This window comes from Epinephelus moara, chromosome 16, assembly GCF_006386435.1.
Source record: "Epinephelus moara isolate mb chromosome 16, YSFRI_EMoa_1.0, whole genome shotgun sequence".
NCBI classification, from domain to species: Eukaryota; Metazoa; Chordata; class Actinopteri; order Perciformes; family Serranidae; genus Epinephelus; species Epinephelus moara.
The window spans coordinates 18,538,263-18,553,503 of record NC_065521.1 but is presented as its reverse complement, the minus strand read 5'-3'; the positions used below and the strand labels follow the sequence as shown (position 1 = coordinate 18,553,503).

General features: G+C 42.4%; 1 protein-coding gene across 2 annotated transcripts in view; it reads right to left on the bottom strand.

Moving 5' to 3' along the window:
• Nucleotides 1-15,241, bottom strand: part of celsr3 (cadherin, EGF LAG seven-pass G-type receptor 3) — a 143,288-nt gene that overhangs the window by 106,969 nt on the left and 21,078 nt on the right. For both annotated transcript variants that reach the window (XM_050066132.1, XM_050066133.1), the window contains exon 2: nucleotides 1,427-1,770. In XM_050066132.1, the coding sequence (XP_049922089.1) occupies nucleotides 1,427-1,770 (344 nt within the window). The remainder of the gene's footprint in view (nucleotides 1-1,426; nucleotides 1,771-15,241) is intronic.

The following is a 15,241-nucleotide window of genomic DNA, read 5'->3' as shown; positions in this document are numbered from 1 at the left end:
TGGCAGTGGCCCCCCAGCAGGACAATACGCCATACCACATCGTAAAAACTGTTCAAGAATGGTGAGGAACTTGACAAAGAGTTCATGGCATCGGCCTGAATTCCACATTCCCAAGATCCCAATCTGATCGAGTGTCTCTGGGACATGTTGGTACCCCACCTCACAACCCACAGGACTTCTAGGATCTGCCGCCAACACCCTGGTGCCAGACATCACAGGACAACCCCAGAGGTCCTGTGTCCCTGCATTGACAGATCAGAGCCAAGTCCGATCCAAGGAGGCCCCACCATGGATCAGGGTACCTCTGGGATACAGGCACACTACAGTGCTGCTCAATCAAATTGGGATCCAGGGATTTTTGAGGCCAGATCAAGGCCTCGAACTCTTTGTCATGCCATGGGGGGGTGTACTTGGTCTGCAACAGTGTTTGGGCAGGTGGTACACGTCAAGTGGAATCCACATGAGTACCAGGACCAAAGGTTTCCCAGCAGAACATGCATTGCGACAAGATGATCTATGTCATTCACCTTACCCTCCAGTGGTTTTCAAGTCTTGGCTGATTGGTGTATATATCAATGACAAATCAGTCTTGCCTATAGTCTTTCCACATCCCCTCAGGTCAGAAACTTCTCAGGTCCTAGTCATTATAAAGGCCTCCTTAGATACTCTAAAAACGGTTGCCCTGAGAAATGTTTTACAATTACAGCCCTATCACAAAAAGACGTATTGCTACTGGTCTTTTTTTCCCTCTTACTCATTTGCCCTCACATTGCCTTCAGAAGACAGTATTTACTGTTACTGTTTGCTGTTAGGGTCGCTGGATCAGATAGGTATTCACTAGATTGTGTCTTCTTAGACAGTAAGAGGCTATAGATTCAGTTTGTGTGTATTAATGTGTGTTAGTGTGACAGTGCCTGTTGAGAGAAGGTCATACAGTCAGCTTTAAACTATGTATCTCCTGACACCGCTGTGTTCTCTCTCGGCCCTCCGTAAATCTTTTCCTCTTTACGTTTCGCTTGTTTTCCTCTATCGAAACATCTCTTTCTCTCATGCGTGTACAGAGATGCTCTGTGGGTGTGTAAGCTTGTATGTAACCGATGTGCATGCTGTGTCCAGGTGTGTGTGATTTCATGCATGAGAACATTTAGTGGTCATATCAGCGTATTGCTGGATGAAACCATATGGCTGCGCTGGCGTGGCATCTGTATTGTGTTATTATCAGTTCACATGCAATATGCTCAAGTGACTGTCTTTAGATGCATGTGTGTGCTTGCACAATGTGTCTTGATACTTCACGTCTTATTACATGTGACCCTGATTTCCAGCTGCTGCATGTGACTGACTTTTGCACATACATACACCACCAATGAGCATTTAAATCCTGCGATTCTTATCTGTGTATTTGTATTTGTAAATGTGAACTGACCTCCATCTGTGTTAGTGACGTCAGCCTCGGTCTGTTCAGGTACAGCTGTTCCTCCAGGGTCTCAGAAGGGAAAAAGAGTCCGCCCGGCAAGGCGGCAGAGAAGCTGACATTCAGGATCCCTCCCGGCGCCGCATCCAGGTCTGGCTGGATGTTGAAGATGAAAACATCCTCAACAGGCACCGAGAGCACCGCCGACACGCCCTCCAGGAAGTTACTCAGCAGCGGTGACAGGAAGTGTTCCTGGGACATATTCTGGAGGCGGACGGTGACACTGCTGCCCAGCATGTCCTCGGTTATGATGAGGACGCGGAGAACGCACTGTGCTGAAATGCTGTGAGCACCATCTGAAGAGTTAAAAAAGAAAGCGGAGGAAGAAAGGTTAGGTGGATGAATAGATGAGCTCGTGGATGAAGTGTATAGAGAATGGACAAAAGGGTTAGGAGGTGAAGGAACAGGAGATCAAGAAAGATAAAGATAGAGAGGGTTGGGAGACGTGGAGTGATAAATAGGTGTAAACAGGAGAAGGCGTAAGAGGAGGGAGATAGATGAAAGGGGAGGCACGAGGGAGAAGGGTCAGGGGCGACAGGAATAAAGAGCGAAGAGCAGAGGTAAAAAGACAGCGATAAATGAAGAGGAGCAAGAGAGGAAGGATTATAAAGGGGAGGAGAAAAGGTGAGGAGGTCACAATAAGGTCATGAGATATGCAGCTTGGACAGGACCCTGCCTTACATATGTTATCATACATAATACCTGCACAGTCGACACACCTACAAATAAACAAGAAACAGATCCAGGGTCGTTTTCAAAACTGCTTTGTGAACGTGGCATTTTACAAGAAAAACTGCTTTTAAGTCTAAAAGGAATCATTTCTCTACTGAAGTGAACAAACTCATTCAGGAGGCAGTTAAAAGTCAAAACACTGCCGAAGGCCACCTCCAGAGAAGAGCGACAAACACAAATACACACACACACACACACACACACTCACACACACACACTCACAAGCCTGTTTTCAATCAAACTTGTAGTTACAGCTGTCAAAGGTAATGTACTATAATTCAGTGTGTTATTTAAATTGAGTGAAAGAGAGAGAGAAGTTTGTAGCTGATTGAAACCGCCAGTACGCTGACATTTAAATAATGTGATGGGAAAATAAGCTTGTGAGAGTGGATTCATTACACAAATTATGTAATTTATCTGCTGTACTTTAAATTTACAGCGTCAAGTATATTTTCTTTATTCAGCCATCCTACAGTCTGTGTTAGTTGCGTGGTCATAATCCAAGTTGTGTTGTCAGACATATACGTCACAGTTGGCTTACATTTTCAAGTAACAAGTTAAAAAAAGTACCCAATTTGCTACTGGCATTTGAGGTGAACTGTCACATTATTCATGTCCATATCCAACCCTGTCTCTTGCAAAATACTTAAATATATTGCCAAAAAGTTTTGGGGAATACAAAATTACTTTCACTGGCAGTGTTTCTTTTTCCATTGTGACGCTCTTACACTGAACTGAGGTCTTAGGGAGCAGGTTGCTGTGGGTGACTGGGCGTACAAAACACAGTACTTTGGCACCAGAGATTGAGATTTCTGCATCCCACTTGTGGTTTGAGGCTAAAAACATTTGGTTGAAGGAACACTTCACCTGCCAAATGACAATTTATATCAGTGACTCACTGCATGTTACCTTGAATTCGTGAAGAAAAGTCTGTTTTTCTGAAATGCCTCTGTGGTGAATAGAGAATCCAAAAAAGCTGAACATTCTTCTTCATTTGAAGCAAACAGGGGCTGCGTTTAACAACAGCAAAACTGTATCAAAATATCTGTTCACAAACTCTCACACAACTTTTGCAGTATAATCCAAGTTTTACTTATCCGGTCGTATGCACAGTAATTCCCAAACGTGCATTTCCATGAAAACATTACAATTTTAGACATATTAGTACAAACACGCTCATACAGGGCTTAGTAGCATTACTGTGGATGCTCAAGCGGCTCTTATATGCACACACATGATCAGGCTCACTAAGGATGCGCTACTTTTGGGCAGAATTATTTTAAATAGTATGGTTTTAGTGAAAATACATGTGTTTGGGAGGTACTGAGCATATGACGGGATAAATGAGACTTGAATTATACTGCATTTGTTGTGTGAGAGTTTGTAAATCAATGTTTTGATGTACTTTTGCTGTTGTAAAATGTAGTTCCCAGTGACTTCAATTCACAAAAAAATGTTCGCCTTTTTTTGGATTCTTCCTCTACCGTGGAGGCCTGCAAGAAAAACATTTTTTTCTTTATGAATTCCATATGCTGAACATACAGAAAAGTTAATGCTTCCCATGTTTAAGACACTCTCCTTTCCTTGACTTAACCACATGCTCAGAGTGGTCTAAACATAACATTTTTACAAAATATTTGAGCCATATCAGTCAGCCAAGAGCTGCTGGGCACTGCTGCATACACAGATGTCAATAGTTTGGTGGTTACTTTGCTAGCTAACAAAGCCAAATCAGTTTACAAGACATGATGGTGTTGGATGTAATTTTGACCTAAATCTGGAAACGAATCTTTATTAGATGTTCACTTCCTCTATTTAGTCATCATCAGCACACAGCCAATTATCCAGTGGACCTTCATGACAGGAGATCAATAAGAGATTTATGACACAAGACAGCAGACTAATATTCTGAAATCCATCTCACCGTTGTTAGCAAAGATAATGCCACTGTTCAATCATATGTTTCAGTAAGAAAGACAAAACTCCTGCTTTGAAATCTACATTTGTTTGCGAGCAGGGAGTTGGTTTCAAGCCTTTTGCATGTGACTGAAGAAGCCACAGAGGGACAGAGAGATGGAGAGAGGTGGAGAGGTATCACTGAGTGCCCTCATGTAGAAAACATCATCTCCCCTGTCTCCTCACATTCAGCTTTGGTTACAAATTCAGCACGGCGCTCCGTCTCTCTGAAACCCGTCACTACTACAAAATGAGTTCATACGGATCTCAGCAGGTCACAACTCTCACAAGCATAATAATATCTGTTTCAAAAACAGACACGAGAAATGTTTCATCTACACTGGGTACAAACACATTCCAGCACTGGGCTGTATTGTTTGTCGTGAAATAATTTGGTGCGACAAGCTGGTTAATAAGCTATAAAATAATACAAATACACACGACCACACCGGCGTGAGGAGGCAATTTTCTACAGCACCACTGAGGCAATGTGAAGGTGAACCAGGGTGAACGATGCCATCAAGAGAATAAAAGACAGAGAATACAATACATGAGGGGTCTTGATGCAAAAAGGGCAGGGCAAGTGGTGGAAAGAAAGAGTAAATGAGAGAAAGAAAGAAAAAGAAAGAAGAGAGCGCAGGAGTGATGGGTGGAGGGCGAGGGGTGGATGAGACAGGGAGGATGTTGACAGAGAGAGGCGACGGAGGGTGAAGGAGAGCGAAGGAGGTTTATTAAAACCAGGAAAAGGCAAAGGAGATGAGGGAGGAGGACAAGAGAAGAGGAATGAGAAAGGAAATGAGGGATCTTTAACCAGGGAGTAATAAAAAATAGAGGAAGAGCACTTTGATTATATTAACTGACAGTCAATGATGATTTACTGTTTCAGTATCTCTGTAAATAATTGATTGATTATTGATGCTCCCTTAGCTAATATTGTAGTAATACATAATTTGATAGGTTAGTGAACTGATTAAATGGTCGATTTAAATAAATTTCACCAAGGTGAATAAAATTACTCAGCTGTTTTCCCTAAAATACAATTTGTTACTCATTTCCTGTTGACATTAAGTGTCAAACACACAGAAAGGAAGGAGGAAAGAAAGCATTAAGGAACAAGAATAAAACATTAGTATTTTTTATTAAAAGGAAGGACACAAAAAAAACACAAGATTTAGACAGAAATATACAGACAAGAAAATCAGAGATAAACGGAAGAAAGAGATCGAGAGAAAAGAGAAAGAGACATGGCTGGAGGGATGGGGGTTGGGTCTGGTGGCAGCTGGTTTGATTACCGGATTATGAGGAGCCTCACTCCCCACTGACCTCTAACACACACACACACACACACGTGCACACACACACACTAAAATCCAGAGCCCTTCGTAATAAACGCACAGACAGAGGGAGGAGTGGCATTATGAAGGGACAGAGAAGGAAAAACTCCCACAGAAAATCATCAGGGCACATTTTAATGGAAAAATTCGTATGAAATAGCTGGATGAAAAGATAGATGGGCTAAAAGGTAAACATCATGTCACATATCTGACTTTGAAATAACGTACAGCATTAGGTGAAGTAATTAAATGTCACCTCGTCTTCTGGGGCTAAAAGCCAGCTTTATTATCAGCCTTCTGGATCACGATGCAAAGACGCAGGAGTAATTGATGCTGATCTGCCATTGTCATTGAAATGAGACAGGGATCTATGAAAAGACCCAGGATAAGCTGCTGGAGTAGGACCCAAATCTTATACACACACGTGCGCACATACATCAATCACAAATGCACATATTCATTCCAATTCTGTACACATACAAAAATACACCCATCATACTAACACCAACGCTATTAACCTAAACTAACATTAAAGGAGCAGTGAGACATTTTGGGACATGCGCTTATTTGCTTTCTTGTTGAGCGTTAGAAGCAAAGATTCATGCCAGTCTCATGTCTACATGATAAATATGAAGCTACAGACAGGAGGCAATTAGCTTAGCTAGGGATAAAGACTGGAAACAGGGGAAACAGGGGAAACAGCTAGCTTGACCGTCGAAAGTTTAAAAAAATCTGTTCAATTGCCCCCTGCTGGCTGGCTGCAATGTAGGTCATAAACCCAACACCTCCATGTTAGCAGGTGGGACATGAGCCAAACTACAAACTCAAAGTACACATCAAATACCTTTTTCCCAAATACAGTCTGTCATTTTATGTAGTTGTTTTCACCCTGTTGTATGTTCATGTGTTCATTTTACTGCTAAGTTTGGTTTTAGTTAATTGATGGTTTCCTGGTTCGAACCCAGGGTGCTTCTGTGCGGAGTTTGCATGTTCTCCGCGTGTCAGCGTGGGTTTTTTCCGGCTTCCTCCCACAGTCCAAAGACATATTGTCCGTAGGTGTGAATGTGAGCATGAACGGTTGTCTCTATGTCAGCCCTGTAGTCTGGTGAACTTTCCAGGGTGTACCCCGCCTCCAGCCAAATGTTGGCTGGGATAGGCTCCAGCCTACCCGCGACCCCTAACAGCATAAGCGGTTACAGAAAATGAATGAATGAGGATGAATGCTATAAAAAGAGGGTTTCATGTCATGATTGACAGACGATCAGTGGCGTTGCTCCCAGTTCGTCAGATGGGTGTATGGATGGGAACCTGACACTGTACAGTGGGAGGAAGTGGAGATGCATCGCCCATCTTTATTTACAATCACCGGTATGTACAATTCTCTGCTAAACTGAGCTCACCGCCTCCTGGTTCCAGCTTCATAATCAGCATATAGACCATTTTAGTGCTACTCTGTCGCACCGTCACACGGGCAGCAGCTTTGGTTTAGTTTTCTTGTCAGCTACTGCAGTAACAAACATTTAACAGGATATAGAAAGGGATGTTTATGTTAACAGTCTATATACATTTATAGATCTTCTCATCTAACTCTCAGCAAGAAAGCAGAATAAGCATATTTCCCAGAATGTCTTAAAGTGTTGGCGAGGACCATACCAAATGTCCTCTCTTCCCAAAAACATTGTGCTCACAAAGTGTATACTTCATGTAAATTAGAATTTGTAATTTTAGCACTAGAGTCCTCTTTGGGATAGTCTGAGTGGGTGGAAGTTCGCTGCATAGATCAGCCTCTCATTGGGCGGAACGAGCCACCCGCTGAAGTCCCGCCCTACCACCTCCGGTTGCGTAGCAGTTTTCAAGCGCACCGTTGCTGTGGCACCGCCAAGAACGATTGTGATTGGTTTAAAGAAATAAAAAAAGCTGGGGCATTTTTTTCTCCAATCTTAAAGTGAGAGTCGGCGCAGCCAGAACTTTCTTTTCTTGAGAAAGGTCTGGTGAGCGAGACTATCTTTGGGATAACATGTTTGTGTTACTTCTCAATATATGCTGCAATAGTAGACACACATACATTATATTTCAAAAGAATGATAAACCACTTACTCCATGCTTTATTACAATTGCTGGAGGATGGTGCTGTTTTCCTCCTCTTTGCCTCCAACCAATCCATCTGCACCAAGGTTATTTGTTCTTTTGTTGACACACTGTTTTGTGTGTAATTGCCATGTTAGAGTCCTACAGACTGTGCGCTTAACTGTTTTCTGATAAGAAGAAAAAATACAACAATTTCCTCTGCCAGGCACTTTGAAAATTTCCCCTTTTAGTTACAGGCTCGCAGGAATCCCCTCCGGTGGTCCACAGGGGACAACTGTGACAACTCAGCGAAACATGTACCAGGCTAAACTAAAAAATGATACTTTAAATATCAGTGCCTGTTTGTCCTGACAGTTTTTAACCACACTGTGATTTTATCAGCCTTCAGGGCTATTTTGGCCCCAAGCAGCCATTAAATTCTGACAGTAAACCTGGCACACACACACACACACACACACACACACACACACACACACACACACAAACATGCACAGTTAAATATCTTCATTTGGCTTCCCTTCATGTCCAACTAATTTGGCCAACCTGCATCAGCACAGGGCTCTTCACTTATCCCTCTACAGATGAAGCCAATTGGAGGCTTGAAACAGAAAAGGAAAAACAACCATTCAAGCTAAATGGCCAGTTCAGCAATTACATCCACCAAACTCTGTCCACTTCCTGTCAGCACAAGTCAATGACCTGTCCACTTCTCTTGCTGAGATCAGCAACAAATATTACACAGGTACATGCCCTGACATGCTAATTACAGTTCTGCTGAAAAGACAAAAGTCATAATCAATAAGTCTGCTGAAACATAAAGGCCACTTTCCAAAATTTCTGGAAGGTTTTGTCGTTACAGTGTGGGAATCCCACGAAAACTGTAACACTAGGCCTAATTATAATGTCTCCTGCTGTGTTAAAAAGTTCATATTTTTCCAAAGCTCAGCAAGGAAAAGGTGCTAAAATGTAAATGAGTGTTGGAAAGTGTATGCCAGGATTCTTTACTTCACCCCAAGTTTGACTGCAAGCACAACTTAAAGGGGAACTACACCTCTTTTCAAATTCATACGAGTAATTCCTTTGGTCTCAGGCAGTTCAAAAACATTAGTAAACATGAGCAACTCTCTCCCAAATCGAAAAGCTACAGTGCTAAAACTCAAATTTGTGATGTCATAGGGTATAAAGTCTGGAGCTGCTCCAGAGACAATGAATTGGGTAAGATGTTACTGATGATACTGAAAGCACCCAGGAGAATATTCTGAATATATGGGTACAGTTTTGGGTTTCAAAGATGAGAACACTGCAATAGAATAAAGCACATTTGGGTATAAAACAGAAAACATTCTGTGGGTCCACAAAATCAGGCTCCCATTCATTGTCTATGGAACTTTTTGCCATATGACATTGCAAGTTTAAGACTTACTTCTCTGGTTTCGGGCTTTGGCAGAGATCATGTTCACATATATTAATGACCTTTCCTATGCCATGCAGTTAACAGGAATTCCTAATTCAGGTTGAGAAATATATTTGAAGTCCACCAGATACTGATGCTCAGTAAAGAGAGAGAATAGTGTGCAGGAGGACATAAGTTACCTACTATCTTTTAAATTGTTACCAAAGCTCTTGGGATTCAGATCTGTAAAAGGGCTGGTGTATCATTATGGATAGAAAGTCTTCATATCCAGAACTAAATCCAGAGGCATCAGGTCTATCTCCGTGGAATATAAAGACGTGGAGCAGTTGTAAATTACTTTAGAATCCTGGTGAGAGGTGAGTAAGGGTGATCTCGTCCATACCTTCCCAATAAGCCAGGAAGTCATAACTAATGCATCGCCCTTTCTCCATGGTACTCTACTTTAGCGTGCATGGAAACAATGAAACATTAATAACCTCCAAACTCAAAACAAATGGAAGGTTATTTTGGCGTCTTTAGCACCACGGGAAAAACAAAGCATTTCGTAAATAACAACTCAGAGGCGCTTCTGCGAGCTTTCACGGCTCCTATGGGCTTCGAGCCAACATTTTCCTCTTCGTGTGTCCGCACTTCAAAGAGGGAGGAGAGCTCGGGGCTGGCGTGCATAAAGCCTCTAAGAATAAACACACTGATCTGGAATCACCAGCGAGGTAGCATGGATGCGTGAACATCAATACGCCATGAGAGGGAGGCTGGCCTCCGATCAGTGCTCCGGCTCTAAGATGCTTTGTGGGTACACACTCCCCAGCGTTTCAAAGGGTTGAAGGAGTTCAGTGCTATCTCTCTGTGCCAGGTAGCCTGACTAATAGCACACTCAAAGCTTCTTGAATGTCAGAGCATCCCGAGCTCGCTTCCTGGAAATCCACACGGAAATAGTCTGCAAAGTAGCGTACAATAGAGGCCCACAGCTGGAGCTGAAAACAGCCCCAGAAACATTTTTGAAAAGCTGTAATACAGGGCAGGAGGATGGGTCACAAGGCAGAGCCCTGGCATTTTCCTTTAAGGAAGAAAGCAGGAAAGTCATAGAGTGAAGCAATCAAATGTTTGGAGATACTGCGCAGGTGGTTTGTGAACGAAAAGTCACTGATTTGAAAATGATGTAAGAAACATACATCAGCTACTCAAGTTAGCTACTAATAGACACACAAGCTGTGTCCCAATTTGCAGGTTTTCCAAATGACAAAATGAAGTATAAAAAAAAAAAAAAAAAGAAATGCCAATTTTTTTAAATACAATTCTCTGTCCCTGTTTTAATTGTTCATTTATCCCTTGGTATATATGCTGGAGATATGTCAAAAAATAAGTATTGAGTATTTTTTACATCAGAGTCCCTGTCTTTTCTCTTTCTGTAAAACGTTTCTGTAAAAAAATGTTGGATGGCTCATCCTGCACTCAGGGGAGCTTACAAATGTTCATCCAATCAAACGAGACTTTTGGCGTCAAGCTAGCCACGTGTCATCTTAACCCACCGTTTGTGGGTTGTAGTAGCTAACAGAGCAATATGGAGCGAGACAGGAAGAGATGTGTTTGGATATCAGTGGGCAAAACCATTGCTTTCATTTCAAAATCAATGTGACTGAGGTATAAATTGTTCATCTCTCCCTCTTCCTCCTGATCTAACGGCGCGAGAGGGGTGCGTGTGTGTGGAGCAGTCTGCTGTATTGTGCTAAACTCTAAGGCGGAGCACTTTTTAGCAGTCCCATCAAATGCGAAGGATTTGATTTAAATCTTGCAACTGTACAACGCTCAAATATTCCGTTTCACTGGGAAAAACATCACAGTGCAGTACCAAAGACGCTCCAACTTCCGTTTCTCGGGGAGTTTAATGGGCTGTTGATGTTACCTATTATGCAACAGTGAGAGAGGAAACAGAGAAGTCGCACACAGGTGGTAAACACACTGCAGATGCTGGTGAGACAGTTTGATGAAGATTTTAAAAAAAGAAACATTAAATCTCTGAAAAACACTGAGCTTTCTGTTTGTGAAGTGTGATTGGCAGTGACCTTCTGAAGTTTCAGAATGACTGTCATTGGTGTGGTTATCTTATCAGTTTCTGATGGTAAAAAAAGTCACAAAGTACATTTCTTATTTACTGAAAATATACTATGACTATTGTGCAGTACATACCATAGTGTATGCATTTAGTTTATAATATGAAAAGGGGAAAGATGGTCTATCACATCAACTATAAAACATGTTTTAGACCAAGATAAAATTGTCTGCTTCATTTATTCACCAGACATTAAATCTAAGAGATCAGAGGAGACGCTGCTCACTTTAAAAGTAACTGTTCTGTAATCCATCCAGTTGCAGAATCCAAATGCCTCCTGCATTTAAATTCCTCCCACTGTGGGAAGAAAACCTTGGACATGCATTGGGCAAATTTTGCCTGAATCAATCAAGGTTCAAATACCTCACCAATAGACATTCAGGTCAACCTAAAATGTGATTTGAATGGGGATGATGGGCTGTGTATTCTCAGAGAATACCCATGTTTCTTTTATTATTCATTCGGTGTAGCTCAGTCTGTAAAGGCTAACACTGCCAGGGTTAGAGGTTGAAATCCAGACATGGTTCAGTCATTCACACATGGTTTTGACACTTCTATGGTTAAGAGTCTGACTCAAACTGTATGCACTCTGGGTACTGTAAGGGGCTGGGATTAAAAAGAAAAAAGCCCAGAAGGGGAGATATATTACAACTAGCATGCAAAAACCCCAAAACAGTAAAATTGGATTTAGACTGGACAAAAGCCGTATGCTGCTACTCTGAAACACACTAAACACCGTCACGGTGCCTTCAGCCCATTAGTTCTCAGTCCATGTATCCACAATCACATGGTTTTAAATCCCATTTCACACTGTGTTGTCACATCCCTTTGTTTGGCCTTTTCCTGCCTCTCCTCCGTGTCCTCGAAAAGTCCTAATAAAATACATGAGCAGGTTGAATTTTCAAAATGCCGTGTGACACAAAGTGTGAGGAGCTTTATGTTTTCAGCTGTGTGAGTTGCCCCCAGGTCAGGCAAAGGACAGGTACAGTAGCTGCCGAACAAACGCTGCCCTTTTCGAACACACATAAACCGTTTGAGGTTGTTACCGTCTGATGTACTGTACAGTCACCTGAAAATAAAGAACACAACTCCCAGAGAGAGACAGAGAGAGAGAGAGAGAGAGAGAGAGAGAGAGAGAGAGAGTGCAAATATGAACAGCCAAAATGGCACTTCATACAAATGAGTGAATAAATGGATAGCTGAAAAGAGAGGCAGGCCATACATTAATGCCTGTAAAATAACACAAGCGTTAACAATATTGTGTATGCATCATTACAAAGCACACATACACACACACACACACAGCCCAGTTGCTGGCTTGACAGCTGATTTCTGCGCTCTGTTTGTTTTTTAAAGCCTTTCTACCCCTGAGGTCTGGGCACTCATTATACTCAGCGCAAAGTAGAACACAGCTACACACTCATACGCACACACACACACACACACACACATACACATACACACACAAACACACGCGCACACACACAGCAGCCTCAGCAACATAATGGTTTAAACCACCCTTTTACAACAGAGGCAGTAATCCTGAACGTTAAAACCAGATACACTTAACTTGTACACACACTGAAAACAAAAAGCCCTCTCACATGCAAAGACTCACTTTAGTCCATATCACATTTATACACACACTCACGTCTATTGTCCGGATAAATGACAAATCCGCACTCTGACCTCTCTGACATGCAGACGTGACATCTGTTTGCAGCTGTTTACAGCCGCAGCCATCACCCTCCTCCATCTTGCATCTGTCTTCTGCTTGTACTGTGGTGCTGCTGTGGTTAGTTCTTTCTCTCAAATGCACAACCACAGAGAATTTATTTTGGTGTGGAAAAAGTAGAACACTATCTGCGGTTGTTGTTTTTGTGTTAAATAATTTGGTATTTTGAAGCATAAAATTGTGGGCTGAACACCCTCTTATAAATCATTGCAGTCACTCCTGCACCTGAGGCAGGGTGTGTCTGTAGCAGCTTTCAGCGCTCCTATCATTGTAAGAGCTCTCTGTCGCCTGAAAAGATCTTAAATTTGAATTTTCCAAACAATTGCTCCTGTGGGGCGGTGTAACAGTGCAGCAGTAATGGTCTGCTCAGCACGGTACGTGCAGCAAAAAGGACTCCTGTGATGCTTACTTATGTATGCCAATCACTCAGACACACCTAGAGAAGATGCACACGACTGAATAATGTTTGAATTACAATTATTAGTGTTCACAGCTTCGGGAGATGGAAATTGTGAAAGCCATGCTAAAAAAAAGGCAAAAGGCAAAGCTTTAGTCAACTCTTGTTCTCTACATTTGTATTCGGGACAGCAACAACACACACATCCAATTCCCCCAGCTACGCCTTATTCCGCACAAAAAATGGAAAAAGGTAGAAAACCAAACCTACAAAATACAAACTAAAAATATTGTTGGTGTGGCAAACTATGTATCATCGGTCTATAGTTTGGACAAAGTTAAAGACAGTTGGTCCTACTTAAACCAAATACTTTCATCACTAATAGATCAAGATGGCTGCTGCATCAGTTCAGCTTTCCATCTAATACACACCTCTTCCACCCTCATCCTTAACACCGGAGCACCCCAGGGCTGCGTTCTGAGTCTCCTGCTGTACTCCCTGTACACACACTACTGTGTAGCCACTTCAGACTCCAACACCATCATCAAGCTTGGTGACAACACAGCTGTGGTGGGCATGATCACAGATAACAATGAAAAGGAGCTGACCTGCTGGTGTCAGAACAACAACCTACTATTGAACGTCTGCCAAACTAAGGGAGGAACAGGACTTTGGGAGGAAGCAGCAAAGAAACTATGTTCCCCTTAATATCAATGGGTGCTCGATGGAGAAGGTGGATGGCTTCGAATACCATGGTGTCCACATGACCGAGGGCCTGACCTAGGCGCTGCATACATAACTACCTGGTACGGAAACAGCAACAGAAGCAGCGGGAAGCACTAATTCTCCAGTCAGATGCCATTATACCACCAAAGAGAAGAGGACACAATGAGATGATGTAATTAAAAGAGCATCAAATTAAGGAAAACAAGGGTGTATAATAAAGGGGAGCACACTGGACTATGGAAATAGAGAGTTTTGCTGACTAATATTACAGCTATGTGCTCATGAAGGAGTTCTGGTAACAGCCCTGTGTGCATAGTACCTAACATTGAAAGCAAGCCTGTGGCAAGCTGCCACATAATATCTATAGAGAGCCATGGCAGCCGGTCTGAGTTGCGGCTGTTTGATTCTACTGTGAAATGCAGCCAAACTTAAAGTTGGGGATAGTTTAAATCTTAGTGGCGAATTGCGGCCAGAGAATATCCAAGAATACCCCAATCAGTAAACAGAGTCCTGTGACTCCCATGACATCTCGACCTATGTTACAAAACATTTCTTTCCACCTGAAACACATGAACACGCTTCCCGGGCACAGGAAAATGTTGTTATTGCCTGCGAGCCATGGATTCAGAATGGGAGTTGCACTACCATTCTGAAGCCTCGAGTTCAGCTGTTACCATCTTGGTTTTTGGATTCAGAAGTGACCATATTTGGACAAGAGGGTCAAGCTGTGGATCTGACTGAGAATGCTGGGTGAGGCCTGGCGTGCAGTCTGTCACTCAAAGTGGCCACGCCCATAATTATGTGTAACTTTCAACCTTTATAAAATGTTAACAGGAGAGTTGTATTAAAGTTCATCCCCTATAAAGCTGTCAATAAATCAACTTTTCCACCTCCCACAAGCGTAAAAAATGTGAAGATTTTGTTGAAGTTCATGCATTTCCACTCGGGCTTTCTTATGGGCAAATTGCAAATGCACATAAAAAGAGGTGGATGGAAACACACCTATAGAAGAGCATGTGAAGATGTTGCCATCGTAGAAATCTGAGGACACCATTGTTTTCACATTAGAGGAAATTTTGGAACCATTTCAAAACATGACAAGAAAAGAAATCTGATCTCAAAGGCAGGGGTGGAGCAGTGATTTTAAATGTGGGGGTGTTCCAGGGGTGGCACATGAGCACCACATCCTGCCTGCCTTTGGCTGTTTCCCTCTCCAAAATTAATGCTCCCAGACAGTATTCAGAGGTTCTTCCAACATAGAGTCGGTCATTATGA